This window comes from Nanorana parkeri, unplaced genomic scaffold (genome assembly GCF_000935625.1).
Source record: "Nanorana parkeri isolate BGI_ZX_2015 unplaced genomic scaffold, ASM93562v1 scaffold4, whole genome shotgun sequence".
In the NCBI taxonomy this organism is placed as follows: Eukaryota; Metazoa; Chordata; class Amphibia; order Anura; family Dicroglossidae; genus Nanorana; species Nanorana parkeri.
In genome coordinates, this window is record NW_017306272.1 from 2,277,183 (window position 1) to 2,296,303 (window position 19,121).

Consider the following 19,121-nt stretch of genomic DNA (forward strand, 5'->3'; position numbering starts at 1 on the left):
AGATATACTATGTGTGCATGTGATATAGGGATCTTAGACTGTAAGTTCCTTGAGGGCAGCGACTGATGTAAATGTGCTGTGTAACTTGTGGGTGCTATGCTATATAAATATAATGATAAAATACATTTTGTTGGTTATTTCCTGGTAGTCCAATTGGCCTTTCTAGTGGTGGGCACTTTCTAGCTTTAATAGTGTTTGATCTATAGCAGGTCAGTCACTGGGTCTTAGAATGGCCACTTTCTTGCTAACAGTGGTTGCTCCCCGTTTCCAACAGTGGGTGCCATGTTGTTCATTTCGGCATTTATTTCTAACCTGAATCACTTTGCACAGCTGACTTTTCTCTGGCACTAGCTTGCTACATGCAGGTTCTTTGTAAAGGATTCAGAAACTTGACACAAAGAGAAGAGTAGAATGAAGTGCGTAACATTGAAGCAAAAAGCAGATAAGTAGCAGCTAGACCTAAAAAGTGAAGTCTCATGACACGAATAGTTGGAATGACTGACAAAGTTTGTCTAAATGGTTAAGATACAGTTTGAGGTTTCTTTTGCTAATGGAAATTAGGAAGGGTGCGAGATTGTGGGCCTGTGCACGATTTCTCAGAGGGGTTAAGTGCAGCTAGATTTTAAACAAGCCTTTAAACCCTGCTTAGCTTGAGCTAAATTTCTAGGACTGAAAGTATTAGGATAAGTGTTTGTATTCTAAGTGTTTCCAGTCTTAGGATATGGCCTTCAGAATATGGTTTAATATTGCTTGCACCAGTGAAAAGGATTTTAGCCCAGAGTAGATGAAGACCAGGAGCCGGTCATGGCTGTCCTACTGACGTAAGTAAGCAGTGGGGTTGGTGCTGTAGTGAGGTTTTGTATATTAAAGATACTTGAAACTGTTTTTTTTCCTTAAAGGAGAACTATGCGGTCAGTGTTTTTCCCCATAGTTCTCCTTACTGAGACGCCGGAGCGGATCCCGACATGGACGTCGAGATCCGCCCAGCTGCGTGACAGCTGGCTCTGCTTATCTAGAGGCAGAGCCAGCTGTACCCCGTCCGTTCCGCCAGTCAGCGCTGGCAGATCGGAGAGGGGAATCCAGCAGAGAGCCGTGACAGGATCAAGAGGTGAGCGAACCCGGTATGTGTTCGCTCACCTCCCGATCTACTGAGCCGACCTGTGACAGTCTCATTGTCACAGGTCGGCTAGAACTATGAGGTGAGTGGAACTCAATCATCTCGTAGTACTCCTTTAACATTTTACAGTTTTTGCTTATTGGAAAGAGCGCCAATATTGTATTTGTGTGTGTTTGAGATTGGGAAATCGCTCTTTGTAACTACACAGTATTTATACAGAAACAAGGTCAGGTAGGATATAATCTGGAGTCTCAGCATTAATAATGCAAGTCGTTTGATCTTAAAATCTGAGTGCAGCAGGTTTAATACCAGGAGGTGGTCTTCCCTTTTAAAGCAGTGTAATTGCTTTGTTATGTTTCATGCATTTCAAAGTCGTTGGAAAGGTTTTTTGTAAAAGTTTATTTAAAGCAGAACTCCAACTTCACAAAAAAATGCTTATTTTACTTAGATTACCATCCTTTCTGCAATCACAGTAATGCAATCCTTAGGGGTTCCAATCAATGCAGTGCTTTTGGCTGTGCGTCATAAAATGTCACAGCTGCTTTCTGTGAGGTGCCATATTGTTAGTACTCTCCTCTGTAGTTAGAGACTACAGGGGTGACTTCACAATGTAAGGAAGGCTCATGCTGGGCTGGACTGAATGGTATAGTTTTCACACGTTCCTGCCCAGTAACACTTACCAACCAGCCACTAAGTGCTGCCCTGGCAATGGCTTTGCCCTCTCGGCTTTGCTTGGCAGACCGTAGAGCTCCTAGTTACCAAGCAGCTAAGGACGCTATTAGCAGAGTTAGAGAGGGGCAGAGCTGTGCAAATAGAGCTATCGGCAGGGCAGCACTGCACACAGGGACCATGTAGTAGACCAGTGCAGACTGTCATTAATGTAGCCACTGGCAGAAGTAAAAATGTGTACATTCCACAATAACAGGTCGGCTCCCACTGCTGCCCACAACTCTGCATATGCTCCCAAATGCCTGCCCACCCACGCACTGTTTGTAGGCTGAAGACTCCTGGGAGATGTAGGTTTGCAGGGTATGATTTTGGGGGGTCTTGATGATCTTGACTAAAAATGATAATCTCACTGGGAAGAGGGAAGAAGGGAAGTTTAGGGGGAAAAATTGTCGAGCCTGAAGGCTTGTTCACACCGAAAGCGTGTGTGTTCCAGAGCAGTAGCTGCTGGAACGCACCACGATAGCTAAGAAACTTCTCCATGCGTTTTGGGCCGGGAGGGGACGCGTCCGTGCATTGAATTCAATGGCACCGCTTCTACACCCCCCGCCCGCAGTGCGATCGAATGCGTTGAAAAACTTTGCCAGCACGTTCGATCGCACTGCGGGTGGGGGTAGGGGGGAGGGGAGCATGGAAGTCATGCCATTGAGTTCAATGCACCGCCACGCCCCCAAAACGCGGGGAGAAGTTTCTTAGCGATCGTGGTGCTTTCCAGCAGCTACTGCTCTGGAACACATGCTTTAGTTGTGAACAAGGCCTGATGGTCAGCTTTAACAATTAAGTAGTGTACCTTGTGTTTTTTTAAAAGTAATAAAATAAAAAAGTAACCTTTTTTTTTCCGGGGTGACTATAGAAAGGAAGCTGGTTTCTAAGTGAAGAAAAACCCTGTGTTTGTATTTTTCTAACTTTTTATAAATTTCAATTTTTCATTAAAACTTCTTTCCATGAATGTATAAATAAAAAAGGTGTGCTTTTGGAGATTAAACTCCCACCTTTTTGTGCTTTGTTTTATAGAAAGAAAAGTTTTTTTACAGTGAAACAATAGACGTTTGCCTTAATTGGGGACACGGCCTGTTTGAGAAGTGACTCTTTATGTTTTTAGTATTCATCTTCTGCACCTAGTTAATCAAATTTAGTTATAGGAGCATTTTCCTGTAAACCATAAGTGATTGGAGGAAAAAATGTTCTTATACCACACATCCTACATCACCAATCCAATTTTGTTTCAGCCTGTCTGCACATTTCCATTTCTCAATTTGACCTTAGGAAAATTGAACTGATTAAATCATTGCAACACACTGTTCAATTTTGCACAGATAAAATTGGGTAAGGATATAGGCACAATAGTTCATATCCGTTTCCGCTAGTGTTGAGTGAAAGTGCCGTTTTCTGCACAAGCCGGGAAGGCGTGGAACTTTAGCACATTCAGAAAATGTCAAAAGAGTAGCCTTAGAATAGGCACAAAACTGTGTATAAAAAAGCCCAGAACTTGACTAGCTGGCTTAAAAAAAATATAAAATATGCAAAGGTTCAGATTCAACTGACTAAAAAAAAAAAAAAGTACATGGTAAAGAAAAAATATACAAAAAAAACTTCACGTTTATCAAAACAGGAGCAGACGCAATCTGGAGCAATTGTCTATGGCAACCAATCTATCTTTCATTTTTAAAGCTTAACTATAAATTGAAGAAAGAAGCGGATTGGTTACTATGGGCAATTGCTCTAATTATCTCAGTTTTGATTTATTGAGTGGTACACAAGTGGTACACATTTTGGTTAATAGTTAAGGTACATGAAAGCATTTTTAATCAAGTTTATTCTAAGCCTAGAATCTTTCATTTTTGTCAGTAAACTTCTCTGGGCAGTTTCACAGCTCCTTTGACATATTTTGAAAGACTTTCCAGATCTTTACCTTTTTTATTAAATAATAAATAAAATCATGAACTGCCTACTTAACTCGTTAGTCCCGGTCCTCCACGACCCTGTCACCCCCGCTCACGGACAACACTTGATACACCCACACACCTAAATGCAAGAACTGCCAACCCTTTTTGAGTTGTTGTACTTGCTCAGTAATTCAGATAAGGGTAATGGGACACACGGGACTGTCCCGGCAAGTCCACAACGGTTACCATCTATGAAAATGTAAACTGCCTAAATCCATTGGCATAATCTATCACTTTGATTGGAGAGGAACTCGTTAAAAGAAAAAAACCTTAGTCAGGTTTATTGCAGTTTGATTTCCTGTCACTTTTGCTCTCAGTGAACATATATGCTCAGCTGGACACAAAGGGTGTTACATGGCGAGAAAAAGAGCGAAAATCTCCTCAGTGGAGTCAGATGGAAGTAAAAAAAATATTTTTAGCTTTTGTCAGTTGATCTTTTTAATAACTTACCACTAAAGTGAGCATTTTGGCTGCAACTATCCATTTCCAATCATTTACTATTCTAGAGTTTATTTATTCTATTTAGTATCACTTAATATTGTAAAGTTATGTCCATATGCACTAAAGGATCCCACCTTGAAGACTTTGGTGGATATTCTGGAACTCCTGTTCTTTTGAATAATTCTATTTTTATTCATCCAGGAATTCCTTCTGCGATATACAATATATGTTCCATTCTAAGAGTGTACAAAGCTAGAGGAAGATTTCTGTGATAGCTGTGTCTTGTGCATGTCCTTTCTATGGGACGTGAGTCTGCCTTTCTGGCCATGGTGTTTATTTTAGGTGGGTCTTTTCCTCTCTAGATACATTTGTATATTTTCTGGCAAGCATTGTACACTGACCCTTGCCTTATGCTAGCTGTGGTATTTCTCTAATACAGCTGATGGGTTTATAAAGTGGGAAATATGCTGTGCAGCATGCCTGAGCTGCTTTTTCTGCATACTACTGTTCTTTCCTAAATAGTGAGTGGCTGTTTGACATCTTCTTCCATTATTGATAGTCGTCTCATCTATTCAGTTTGCAAACTAAGCATTTAGCCACACAGCACCAATGCTGCATGTTCAGAATTGATTGCAAACTCCCTTTATCCACTTGATAAGTTTACTTGTCTAGCGTTATGGCTTAAGGTTCTTCTAGAACATCCTAAATATATGGATGTGGTTCCTACAAGGTACAGATGTTTTAGTTTTCCAATAACTGCAGTACGTGTATGCTGTTGTGCAGCTTAGTTTATCTGCTGTTATCTTTTGGTGTTCATTATGCTTCCTATGGTTTTCTATAAGCTTAAACGTTATTATTTTTTTAATAGTACGGTTCTTCATTTGACTGGAGAGGTTTGGCCAACACGCCACTTTACCCATGACAAGAAAGCTCATGGTTACTCATCTTTGTAGATCTTGATGGTATAAGGAGATTTCATTGCTTGTTCATGTTTGGGTGCTGTATGTTTTGTACTAGCTCTATAAAATGAATGTTGAAGCGATAACCAAGCAGCCTTACACAGAACCCATTTTGCCACTAGGCAAAATAATAAATTCACTGAGTTTACAAAATCCCATGTAATACACTTGTTAGATGAGTTTCTTCCCTTTACACTGGGGAAAGCTTCATGCCTGGGCTAGTGTTTTTGAAAAGGTTACTTCCTGGGCTAGTTTTTTTGTTTTTTTTTTTTTTTTTTAGCCCATTATAGGGCAATCATACCTGGCTAACAGTACACGTAATAATGAAAAGCACAGATGAATACTGGAAACATAATGTAGCTCATTTCCTTATGGCACCAATCTGTACAGAGAAAATAGAACAATTTGTAGCTGCTATCCTGCTTTTATGTTCATCAGATTCTTTTAATATTTATACATATGATTTGTGAGAGGTCAGATATAGATCACACCCACCCACAGAAGGAAGTGTGATGACAGCACAGCACTGCTTCCTTCAATAAAATACATGGAGAAAGTTATTCGACTGGGAGCCGTTTCTCCATAGTGAGAAACGGTGGTATCCGATCTCCCAAATTGGATCAACCATAAAACGGGAGGCATAGGAATAGTTGAAATGGAAGAACTTGCTGAAAAAAAGGGCATTGTTTTTGCACTAGTTAGGGAAGCACCTTTTACAGTGGCATTCTATCCCTCCTGGTTAGAATTCAGCTTTAAAGCCTAACCAACTTTGGGAGGAAAAAAAAGTCCACCAGCTGCCCCCTGTAAAAGTATACATTATTATTTGGTTATATTTTGGTTTCCTGCACTGCTGCTTTCCAAGGCTTCTGAGTGTGTTGGCTTGTGTGTCTTCTGTTGGGTGTTGTGGTTTTTCCTGCTGGTCTCTTAAAGGAGAACTATGGGGTTAGGGCTTTTCCCCCTAGTTCTCCGGATAACGGGAGGACACAAACTAGTGTCCTCCCATCACCCTAAGCTCAGTATACCGCGAGCTGCAGCTCACGGTATACTGAGACGCCGCAGCTGAAGCGGATCCCGACAATTATGTCTGGATCCGCCCAGCTGCGTGAGTGACACCTGGCTCTGCCTATCTAGAGGCAGATCCTGCTGTACCCCTCCCCCGCCCGTTCCGCCAGTCAGTGCTGGAGCAGGGAGGGGGGGAATCCAGCCCCTCCCCTGTCACGGCAGAGAGCCGTGACAGGATCGAGAAGTGAGCGAACGCCGGTATGTGTTCGCTCACCTCCCGATCTACTGAGCCGACCTGTGACAGTCTCATTGTCACAGGTCGGCTAGAACTATGAGGTGAGTGAAAAGCACTCACCTCCTAGTTCTCCTTTTAAACTATTACAGGTCGTAGTAATGGCTTAGAGGCCTGTACTGTGGAAACAACCACACTGCCAGGCGGGGTTTACAATGTCCACCCACACCCGGACATGTTGGATAGCAGCGGTTCCTAGAGCTCTGCAAGAGGGATGAATTTGCTTACTGCCTGCCAGACCAGTTAATATTTAACTTTTTCTTTTACACGTGGAAGCTGGTGGAGATTTTTTTTATACATGCAGCAGAGAACAGTCTGCTGAACAGTTCTACTATAAGCTGATGGTCGCTATCAGCTTATAGTAGAACTGTAAATGCCAGGTCCGTACGACGTACTGAGCTGGCCAGCTGGAAGCACTTTTGTAGCTCCGTACGACGTACGTCCTTGGCAGCGAGAGGGTTAAACCCTACAAATCCTTTTTTTTTTTTTTATCATTCATCACTGGACCACTTGGTTATGCAGCCACATTCAGGTGATTGAACATTGGCAAATCATTTTAAAGCTGTTTTTCACACCTAGTTTTCATTGGTTTTTTTTCCTGCAAGACTCCCTGGGCATCCCAGTGTTTCTCATTTCGCCTAGAAGACACCGATACATGGACATTGTCCAACTCTTGGTTTACACTCTGTGGGAATTTCCGAACCATCTAAAGCTTCTGTTATAATAATTCCACGCTGATTCTTAGTTGCTGGTTTTAATGGGATGGCTGTTAAAGTCTTGAGAGACGGGGACCTTTCAGACTCTGTCATCGTTATGCTCCTTAAGGCTAGGAAAACAACTTCTCACAAGGTCTACTGTCGCAACTGGAAAGCGTACTTCACATGGTGTGATGCTATTCCTTTCCATGAAGTATTGGGTGGGACACATTTATCCTTCCTTTCAGTCTGGCCTGGACCAGTGTACAATCTTGAGTAAATTCAATGGCTAGATATCGGCTTTAGTTATCCTCTGCCAGAGGATGCTTGCCTCTCACTTGTTAGCGAATGCCTATGTCCAGGGGGTAACACATTGTTGCCTCTGTTCATTCTCTGGTTATTTCATGTAACCTCAGTCTTGTTCTCTTTCCAAACAAGGAATCCTTTCTAGTCCCTCCTAAGGCCTCTTTTCTCCCCAAGATGGTATCTGCCTTCCACCTTAACTTTGTGTTACCATCCTTGTGTCCTGATCCTAACTGTCCTAAAAAATGTTTGCCTCTATGCAACTGCTGCTATTCGCAAGTCTGCCTGTCTTTGTTATTTCTGACAGTCTTCATATGTGGAAAGGCAAAGTTCTTCTTTTTTGAGACATGGCATACTTCACCAGACATGTTCTTCGATTTCCAAAATCTGTGACACTGCCACCTGGTCCTTTTGTGCACACTTTTTGTTAATTTCTTCCAGGTAGACCTTCAGGCCTCTGCACATGCCACTTTTGGCCAGAAGGTCCTTCAGGCCGACCTGTAATCTTTCGGTACCCCCTCTGTTGTAATTATCTGTTCGCTGGCGGGGTTGTTGTTTTTCTTGGGCCTGTTAACCACTGTGTTCCCTTCTCTTATACTGCTGTTGAACTTCCCATTGTTCTAAGAATTAACTCCCTGTGTCCTGTGATATATCAAGAAAACAGCAAACTTGGAGTGGTGACTACTTTTACAACACACAGACCATGGTGAACAAAAGTAGCCACCCTTCAGAAGGAAGGACCGTGTCAGTGGGGCTTCAGAGATGATTTGAAGCTCTACACCCGAGTGATACACAAATAAGATACATTTTTGTTTATAGCTGAGGTGCTTAAATGTAATTTTAGTAAAAGTAACGCTAAACTCAGGAGTTAAATCATAAAAATACATTCAAGTACCTTCACGATTAACAAAAATGTGTCTTATTCGTATATCACTCAGCTGTAGATCCTCAAATCATCTCTGAATTCATGCTGACACTGTCCTTCCTTCTGTAGGGTTGCTACTCTGTGTTGTAAAGTAGCCACTGCTCTGAGCTCGCTCCCGTGATGGACTACAATCTCAATACAAATTTGTAAACTAAACATTATATTCTAGTCCATCACGGGAGTGAGCTTGGTGCAGTGGCTACTTTACAACACATGGGGAACAAAAGTAGCAACCAGAAAGCCTACAGAAAGAAAGGACAGTGTCAGCATGAATTCTGAGACAATCGAGAATCTATAGCTGCTACAGAGTTTAGTGTCACTTGAAAACGTGTTTAAAATCTTGTATAATCTTATATAAAAATATATAAAGTAATAGGAATCATTGTAAACACATGGGTGTGGAATGGCCATTTCTGCTATGTGCTATAATTCTCTTCACATCTGTGGGAACCTCTCAAAAGAATGAAGAGTTGCTGAGTTGCATTCCTGATAAAATGGTGTAAAATTGGAGCGAACTTGCTTCGGAGAATCTTGCTGTTTCATCCGTATGGATACCAATTTGCAGTTTTCATAAGTACACTTGAAGTCAAGAAAGATAAGTCCATTCGTTCGATCCGCATAGCAGATGTCAGCCTGGGAACTGGGTTTTTCTATAGCCTATGGTCATGTCTAGTTGGTAAGGAAATTGCCTCACTTTATAAAGCGTTTTTTTTAAAGTTTTTTTAAAGTTTAATTTGTGGATTTTAGCTGTGTTATGTATGGCATGCAAATTGTGTGGTTTTTTTTATTTTATTTTATTTTTTCTCTTAATTTGCAGAAAAACTTTGAATTTTAATAGCACTTTACTTGTTCTTGCAGGATAATGAGAAAAGAACACCACTACATGCAGCTGCCTACTTGGGAGATGCAGAAATTATAGAGCTTCTCATTTTATCTGGTATGTTCTCTTAATGTATTTATTTTTGTCAAACCTGGAGGGCTACCTTAAATCCATGTTATGTTAATGAATCTCCTAGGGCCTGATCACACTGGTGGGGTTTCTTGCATTTTAAGGCATGGATCTGCAACATGCCAGCTGTGAGGCACTGATAAAGTAGAGTCACGTCAACAGCGATAAAAAAAGCGCATACTGCAGTTTGACCTAAATAATGCAGTATTTTAAATCTTCTGGTGTACAAATAGTTATGTGCAACAAGGTGTATGCCATCTTCTCGAACTTTTTTTTTTTTTTTTAATCTACAATTTTAGTTTTATTGTGCATTGGTAACAAATATCTTATATTGGCGCTCCGACACCCTAGACCTTCAGGTCTTCTACACAGCAGGCATGCGTCGTTTACGTGCCCCTCCTATCCTCTTGCCCAGTCACAGAACGCTTTGCATTCTCTGAACTCCTTTACAAAATCCAAATTGTTCTTTGAATGGACAGAGGGGTGAGCAGTGCAGCTGCTCTGTAGGAGAGCCAGGCCTCATGTCGGTGTAAAGCAAAACCCATAAGATCGATCGGTGCTCATTGTACACACCAGATGCAGTGCGTTCCAGCCCGATTCTGGCCAGAAATGTACTGCCTCGCTTTGCGAACGGCTCAGTTTTTTGTGGGGCAGGAGGGGGCGTGGCAGTTCATTGAAGTGCATTGCACCGTAGCCACGCCCTCCGGCTGCACGGGATCGTAAGGCACATTATGCCTGCGGTCTGGTGCGAACAAAATAGTGCATGCAGCATTTTGTTCACACCGGAATGCACTGCAGGCATAATGTGCCTTGCGATTCCGTGCGGCCGATCACATTGCGGCCGGAGGGTGAGGCTACGGTGCCATTCACTTCAATGGACCAGCACGGCCCCTCCTGCCCCACAAAAAGTGAGCCAGTCGCTATGCGAGGCAGTACATTTCGGGCCAGAACGCACTGCATCTGGTGTTAACGAGGCTTTAGTGTCTTTCGTTAAAAAAATGGTAACGTTACCTGGCTGCCCAGAATTTTACAGATGTCGGTAAGTAGTTTTGCCATGTTATGATCATTTGAAATCCAGTTTTTGTCTCCAGAAATACAGCTGACGTGCAATTACTTTAATATTTATACAGGAAATTTATTTTTCCCCTATTTTGGTTATAAGAATCATTTTTACTGTCATGGTTTACTTTTTTTACTTTGTCTCCATATAAAATAGTTTGGAGAGTAATCAAATGGAGAGCTGAAGAATACATGATCAGTTCTCTGCCTTTACTGCCTCTTGTGTCTGCAAGAGATGTGAATGACAGCTGAATGGGAGTCAGCCACTCCACCCTTGTAGCATGCTTTCTAAAGAGAGATGCTTGTCTGTAAGGAACACCCCTCATAGATAACTCACTTAAGCTTTATAATAAGAGGAAGCACAGGCAAACCGCAGCCATTTCCTCTTTTCTGTGCTGCTTGCTAAAATGGTACTTGTCACAATTACTTCTCTCACTACAAGGTTCCCATCTAGCTGTGGGGGGCCCCTTCGAGAAGTATTGCTGTTTTCAGGCCATAGCTGAAATAAGCAGCATCAAGTAGTCAGACATTGGCAGCTTCAGCCCAAGATAAGCACCCTAACATGTTTCAGGTAATCCACACTTAAAGCCCAATCTCGGGCACAAGGCAGAAAAAAAAACCCTTGCAGAAGGTCAGCCTGCACTGTAAGGGTTAGCATCCCATGAAGTCTAGGAAGTTGGGGTTTAAAGCTTGGTACTTTGTCCTTTCAGTAGCTGTGTGAACTGCCAGGGATATTCACTAAAGGGAGAAGAGTTTTTGGAGAAGGCAGGAGAAGTGAACAATCTAGGACAACATAGCTGAACTGCAAAGTGAGCTGAATTGGAGAATTTTTCCAAATCACCTATTTTGGCCTAGATTGTTCACTTCTCCTGCCTTCCACAAACTCTTCACCCTTTTGTAAATAGCCCTGTACAGATTTCTACTCCATAGAGAACCATTTTTGTCTGTCTTGTTCACTGCATCTCTGACCCACCTTTTTTCCTAGACCACCACCACCCAGCCATGGCTGATGAAAGCACACTGGGTGCATTAGCTCATATTTGTGAACTATCGTGTAATGCATGCTTTTCCATGCACTGTTAACGTATGATGAAAGAACCCCTAGCCCATAAAATGAATAAAACACAGATGATGTCACCTGTCAATGCACGAAGTTTAGACAAACGTGTGTAGAAATGTGCTTGATGTTCTTAAGCTTTAGCTTAAAAAGAATAATCATACTTCCAAATGGGATATGTTTGAGCTGACTATTAGACCAAGTGATGGAAGTGATGCTTGCATTTTGCATCGGTGGCGCTTAAACAAGTCTCTGCTTCTTACTGTCAGATGTGTATTTTAATTATATTATTACTATCGACTTTGTTGTGGTCTCAGAACAAGGATGGCGATAGTATAATTGCAGCCTTTTATTTGATAATTTGAGATTACCAAGAAGGGTTGAGTACCACTGCCACCTGAAGCGCTTCTGGTAAAACCAGAACATTCCCCGATGACAATTAGAAAAGCTAGAACAACCCTTTCATGGAGGAAGGAAATGCTGGATATCCAGGCTAGTAAATGCTGAGTAACCCGACAGAAGATTGTCACAGACTTCTGTTTTTTTTTTTTAATTTGTTATTTTAATTCTCTTTTTTTTAAATCTGCATTGGTCTGTTTAATGTCACTGTACAGATTCATGTTTGTTGCTGTGGTTACTTGTTCTTATGGCTGCTGCTACGAACAGTGAGTCATCTCATTGTGCCTTATTTTAAGGAACTTTTTATGCAGATGATCTTCTAGAATGCCACAACTCAGAAACATGAGACATTGCGGTTTGATTAGTCACATGTGTGTCTTTGTGTGTATGTATACATTCACTTTTGTTACCTATATTTTGGGTTGAGCCACAAAGGAGGGAGAGTGAAGTAACTTGATTAAGATTTACACCCAAGTGAGCTCCCCGGATGTTAATGATGGCATGTTGAAGAATGCTACTCCTACATTTAATAATCCATATACTGTACGTCTTTCTGTGTAGGTGTTTGAAGCGTAGCCTACTGTAGTAGACTGCTGTAATACACGGTGATCCTGCCAGTCCCTCTTCTATGCTTTTGCAATCTGACCACGCCAAGCATGCATGCAAATGCATTCTAGCATGGTCAGTTTGCGTTTTGCTGTTTCTTGGGAGGAGTTACAGGGTGCCGTGCTTACAAAGCGTGTGTGTATGTCTGTAATCCGTTTTCCTCACATGCCCCTCCTGTACAATTATACTTTAACTTCTCTTGTGGGTGATGCTTGAGCACCTACATTTCTTACTTTGTAACTCATGATCCTCATAGGATTATTAGGAATGAAATCTGTTGATACAATGGCTTGCAAAAGTATCCCCCCCCTGGAATTTTTCCTATTTTGGTACATTACCACCTGCAATTGAAATGGTTTTTTGGGGATTTGTATAATTTGATTTGCACATTTTATTTGCCTGCCACTTTGAAGATGCAAAATATTTTCAATTGTGATAACAAAAAGAAATAAGACAAAAAAACAGATTGCTTGATTACCTATTCACCCCCCAAAGTCAATTACAGCTGCATGTCTCTTGGGGTAAGTCTCTATAAGTTTAGCACAGCACATCTAGCCACTCTGTTTTTTGCTCATTTTTCAACTGCTCCAGCTCCTTCAAGTTTGATGGGTTTCGCTGGTGTACAGAAATCTTCAAGTCGTACTACAGATTATCAATTAGATTGAGGTCTGGGCTTTGACTAGACCATTCCAAGACATTTACATGTTTCCCCTTAAACCACTCGAGTGTTGCTTTAGCAGTATACTTGGGGTAATTGCCATGCTGGAAGGTGAACCTCCATCCCAGTCTCAAATCTCTGGCAAACAAGTTTCCCTCAAAAATTTCTCAGTTTTTTTATCGCCATCCATCATTCCTTCAATTCTGACCAGTTTTCCAGTCAAATGAAAAACATCCCTAAAGCATGATGCTGCCACCACTATGCTTCACTGTGGGGATGGTGTGCTCAGGTTGAGGAGAGGTCTTGAGTTTGCGGTCTTGCGGGTATCACCTTCCATCTATTTTGAGGAGTCTTCCACATGCGTTTTCGGCATGTGTTTGCTTATTTTTTTCTGTAAGCAATGGCTTCTTTCTGGCCACTCTTCCATAAAGGACAGCTCTGTGGACTGTACAGCTTAAAGTGGTCGTATAGACAGATGCTTCAATCTTTGCAGCTCCCTGAGAGTTATCGTTGGTCTGTTTGTTGCCTTTCTGATTTAATGCCCTCCTTGCCTGGTCCATGACTTTTGGTGGGTGACCATCTCTTGGCAGGTTTGTTGTGGTGCCATGTTCTTTCCATTTTATAATGATGGATTTATTGGTGCTCTCTGGGATGTTGAGCGTTTTGGATATTTTTTTTATAACCCAACCCTGATCTGTACTCCACAACTTTGTCCCTTTCCTGATTGGAGAGCTCTTTGGTCTTCATGGTAACCAGATCTTATGTAGGGGCTTCATACCAAAGGGGTAAATACATATGCATGCACTACTTTTCCATTTTTTAAAACAAGTTATTTTCTTGATTTCACTTCACCATTTTGGGCTATTTTGTGTATGTCCATTACATGTAATCCAACTAAAAATCCATTTTAATTCTAGGTGGTAAAAATAGGAAAAATGCCAAGGGGGTGGAATGCTTTTGCAAGCCACTGTATATGTATTGTAAGAGTCAACATTTGTATTCACATTCTGTAAAGCAAAATAGTGGAAAATCATGTTTCCTGTGTTCTTTAACTGCAGTGTCTATTTAAACATTATTTCTTCTTTGTTTTTAATACAGGAGCTAGAGTAAATGCCAAAGACAGCAAGTGGTTGACTCCTCTACACAGAGCTGTGGCATCCCGCAGTGAGGTATGTATAAAAACCTCTCATCCCATCAGTACCATCTCTCGCATATATTCCCAATTTGGATTTAGTAGTTCAGATATGAGAAGCATAAGCACTTATTTAATCCATGTGCACTGTTTATGCTTCAGTGAAACTTGCTGTCATCAGTCATTTTGTTTTAAGAACATGTGATGCATACAAATGAAGCTAGATTTTGCTTATAAAAAAACACAAGAATTTTCTAGTGTATTTTTAAGTGAAGTAGTAAGGTCACAGTCCACATCCAACATCAAGCTTAGCCATCTTTGTAGGTTATTAGTATATATTAGAGATATGCTGTAATATAATATAATAACTACTAGGGGCATTTTACTACAAAAGGGATATTTGGTTATAGGTGGGTTCTGGTGTGCGTGGTCAGCCTTTGAGCCACCTGGTCATGTTCCAGTTCCTCCTTTAGCATTCCCCATAACTTACAAATCCAACAGGGAGGGTGGGACCTTCCTAGAAATGCACTTCTGACCCAGGTACAGGAGTGTAAATATCTTACAAAAATAGTGAGTTGTATGATATTGTATGTTCACTCTCCAGCAGGTATCAGAAATTAAAATATAATTTTATTGTGGACTTCATCTTTGCTTGTTGTATGCACATTAAAAAAAAGCTCAAAGTGCATATGAGGTGTCTTGCTACCTGATGTACTTGCTTGCTGCAGCTTAGTGACTTGCCAAGCTGTGAAGGAAGGATTAGATGGAACTGGAGCCTGCGCCTTCAAAAAAAAGTCCGTAATGGCTGCCCCATAACTTTTATGTTGACAGATTATTCTTTTTTTAAACATGGAGTTGTAAGTAAGGTTTACCTGTGGGGGAAAAGGATTATAATGCCCTGGGATTTTAACATCTGCTAAACATCTCCTTTTAGTAACTCAAACTCTTAACGAAGCCTCTGTTTGGGAATTTTGTACCATTAATCTTTTATGATTCTGCATATTTGACAGTTTCTATTTATGTTCACAGGATGCTGTTCAGGTGTTGTTAAAGCATTCAGCTGATGTCAACGCCCGTGACAAAAACTGGCAGACCCCCTTGCACATAGCTGCAGCAAACAAAGCTGTGAAGTGTGCGGAAGCACTGGTGCCTCTTCTTAGCAATGTTAATGTATCCGACCGAGCAGGGAGAACAGCATTACACCATGCAGCCTTCAGCGGTCATGTCGAGGTATGATGGGGCACATATCCAAAACATCTTATTTATAAGCAAGCTTTAACTACATTCACACCATATTGCGTTTAGAAGTAAACCCAAAACAGCACACGGCTTTGGAGCAATTATTTTGTTAGAGCTAGAGACATCTAGGCTGCAATCATATTCAGGCACAGCAATGTTCTTTAGAGACATCTGCTGTGCAAATTTAGCAGCTCTGCTTGAATGTACTCAAGCTATTCATTTATTCCCTCCTTGTGACATAGGTTTGCTATAAGTGGCATGTCCCCTGTGGCAATGAATACAATTCAAGAAACCTACTTATGTGCCTCATTTCAAGTCTGTTTCTCTTTCCCTCTCACTTTCTCCTTCTTTTTTTTTTTTTTTGCAGTTCTTCGATAATTATAATAATCTAGAAGATAAAAAATTAAAACTTTCACCCTTCTGACCTTAAAATGTCTTGCTGAAATAATTTTTGTCAATTTTTTCTAGGAGAACTTAAAACAGAGAACAGTTTCTTTGTTTAACTGAAAAGGGTTATAATATCACATGCCATGCAGTGTATTGTATACTAGAATTACTGCTAATCTCAACCTATATTGATATAGAACCTATGTTTTCTCACTCAGAGCTGTTAACTTAATAGGCCACTCCGGCTAAACACCTACGTACACTGTTAAAGCTTATTTTTGAAAATGGTTGATAAGTACCAGACGAATTGTTGTTCAGTTAGGCTTGCAATGTTGTTTGTCTGTGTTACATAAAAAGTTACAAAAGGTTTCGAAGCTTGTAGTTTTGCAGGTCCTTCCCCCTGCTCATTGTACTATTTATACTTTGCCGTGGCTTCAGCAGTGTGGTAGATGGGTAGCACAACAACGTTCACATTGGCAACAAATAAACAGTAAGAAACCATGCCATGTGGCGTGCATGTAAAAAATCTGGTGCTGATGTAGTCAGTGGGCTGGCAGAGAAAACACTGAAGAAGGCAGCCACCGATGAAGTCCTAATGGTAAAATACCGTTGCGGGTTTCCAATAGTAGGTGGAACAAAGCATTAGGTTATGACCAGATTAAACTAAAAGCAAGTAATACAAATGATGTGTGTTTTAAAATACTATTTAATGGGGGGTGGTTTCCTATAAGTAGGAAGGGAAGGAGGGAAGATCCGCTTTAAGGCGCAATAGTCAGAGTTGTGTGACAAAATAGCCAGGAGGCTGAAAGAAGTTTGTTCATTATTATCCTTAACAACAACTGCATGGCTAAAAAGAACGGTCTGTTACTTTGAAGTTTGGATGAATAAAAGTGGGCAAAAAGTCCTAAAACGCTTTCTTCTGAAGTGAACAGAGTCCTTGGGAAAAGTCTCTATTGAAGCCAAATCTCCAGTGCATTGTCATGCGTTCATATGTGTTGCTTTTAAAGCAAGCCTATTCATATTGAACTAGCTGCCAATTCACAAGACTGGAACAAAAAGCGAACCTGTGCATTTTTTTTTTCTGACAGCGCACCACAATGTTCACTAGTGCATTGACCGTGTGTTCTGATTAGGGATACACCAACACTTCGGCCACCGAAATGTATCGGCCGAAAATAGCACTTTTGGCAAAATGTCAAAGTGCAATTTTTTTGGCTGAAATAGCGGTGCATCCCTAGTTTCTCTCCTCCCCGCTGGGCACTGCTCTGTCACAGCGGGGAGGGGAGAAACTGTCACAGGGGGCTGAGCGGTGCGGGAGGAGGAGAGCGCTGTGAGCGGCTGGCGTCTCTCCTACCTGCACTGCTCAGCCTCCTGTGACAGATCAGGAGAGCGGTGTGGGGGCTCAGACAGCTCTAAAAGCTGTCACAGGGGGCCGGCGGTGCGGAGGAGGAGTTAGCTCTTAGTTTGAGCTCTCCTCCCCACACCGCTCACTAAGCCTCCTGTGACAGCCAATGCAGGATGGAGAGCGAGTATAAGCACTCGGTGATCAATGATCGCTAAGTGTTTGTAAATAATTGAGGACAGAGTATGTTTACTATATCCTCAATTATGAATGGATGTGAAGTGATCTACATCACCTCCTGTTCATAACTTGTGGACATAGTGTGTTTACTATATCCACAATCTTGAATGAACAGGAACACTCGGTATAGAGAATTAATTATATAGAGGATATCGTTTGATATAGGATTAGTGTTAATTTAGAACAGGGGATCCAGAAAAAGAGATTGAGGACTGTCCTCAATCTTTTTCTTTTTTTAAAAGGGAAATATCAGGAGTCTGTTTTAGAACCCCAATATTTCCCCGAAGCCCCTAAAAATAAAGTAAAAAATATTTAATAAATTAAATGTAAAGAAATTTAAAGAAATAAAATATTTTTAAAAATTTGAAAGTTAGAAGAAAAAATCGGTTTTGGCCAGCCTTTTTTTCATTTTTTTTAAATTTCTGTTTCGGTTGTGAAATTTTCATTTCGGTGCACCTCCTAGTTGTGATGAGCTGCAAAATGTTGTTGTCCTTCATAAATGGCTTGCTGATAATTTCTGGCTTGCTGTAGGATGTGATGGTTCACAGCTGACTTCCTGTCTCAGTGAAAAACACTACTTAAGCTTTCTCAAGCCTGCATTTCCCAATATATTAAACAGCACATTACAATTGGCAGTAAAGTAGATCTGACACTTTTACATGCTGCACCTTGGCACCATTTTTACATTGTTGTGCCAATTTTAACATGTATGAAAAACATGTAATTCCTCTGAGTTATTATGAGTTTACCTAAATTATTAATATAAATGCTGTCTCTTTGGATAAGTTAAAGGGGGCAAAAGACTGTGAGCCGGGTATTTACTGTACAGCAGAGTGTAAACACCAGTGATGTCCATGATCTGGGCAGGAGCTGGATAGAGGGTCACGGGTTTAGCTCTTCGCAACCTAGGACGCTGTGGCTACTCTTCTGCCACCCCCCAATGAGATGCCTCATTGTAGAGCCTGCCTGACAAATAGACATTGCTGTATGCTATGTTCTCTACACTAAGTGTATATGGCAGAGTGTTTCTAAAGTGTTTTCTATTCTTAAAATTGCCCATATTGTAACCTGACTGCTAAATTAGTACATAACTAATGAATGTGAGTTTCTGCCCTGCAACCTTTCACCTAAACTCAGCCTGAACTTAAAAAGTAAAAGATTTGCCATGTTACAAGGAACACCTCAAAATATTAATCGTGCTTAAGCTGCACACTTAAAAATGTACCTTTTCCATCTTGAATTACTCCTGAAAAACCGCAATGCATTTCCTGGTATTTCAGTGCCCTGGCACTCATGTGCCCACAGCCAGTAAAATTTGGTAATCTCACTACTGTGCTGCTCACTGTCCTTGTTGGAGATTATCACATGACGAAGCAAAGCCCTGCCTCTACAAAGATGGCTGCCTCCACATAGAGACACCACTCATAAAGCATGATATATCCGTAAAGAGGAAAAAATTAGCTGCAGGGTGACCGCAGGCAATGCTTTTGACCAGTCTTTTGCCCTAGGGCAGGGGTAGCCAAACTCACACCCTCCAGCTGTGGTGGAACTACAAATCCCAGGAGGCATTGCAAGATTCTCACAGCCACAGACATGACTCTCCGGAGAGAGATGCATCATGGGATTTGTATTTTCACCACAGCTGGA

General features: G+C 41.2%; 1 protein-coding gene across 3 annotated transcripts in view; it reads left to right on the forward strand.

Moving 5' to 3' along the window:
* The window catches only part of ANKRD28 (ankyrin repeat domain 28), a 118,614-nt gene that overhangs the window by 50,213 nt on the left and 49,280 nt on the right, over positions 1–19,121 (forward strand). For all 3 annotated transcript variants that reach the window (XM_018576297.1, XM_018576288.1, XM_018576281.1), the window contains 3 exons: positions 9,265–9,343; positions 14,233–14,303; positions 15,296–15,496. In XM_018576297.1, coding sequence (XP_018431799.1) covers positions 9,265–9,343; positions 14,233–14,303; positions 15,296–15,496 — 351 coding nt within the window. The remainder of the gene's footprint in view (positions 1–9,264; positions 9,344–14,232; positions 14,304–15,295; positions 15,497–19,121) is intronic.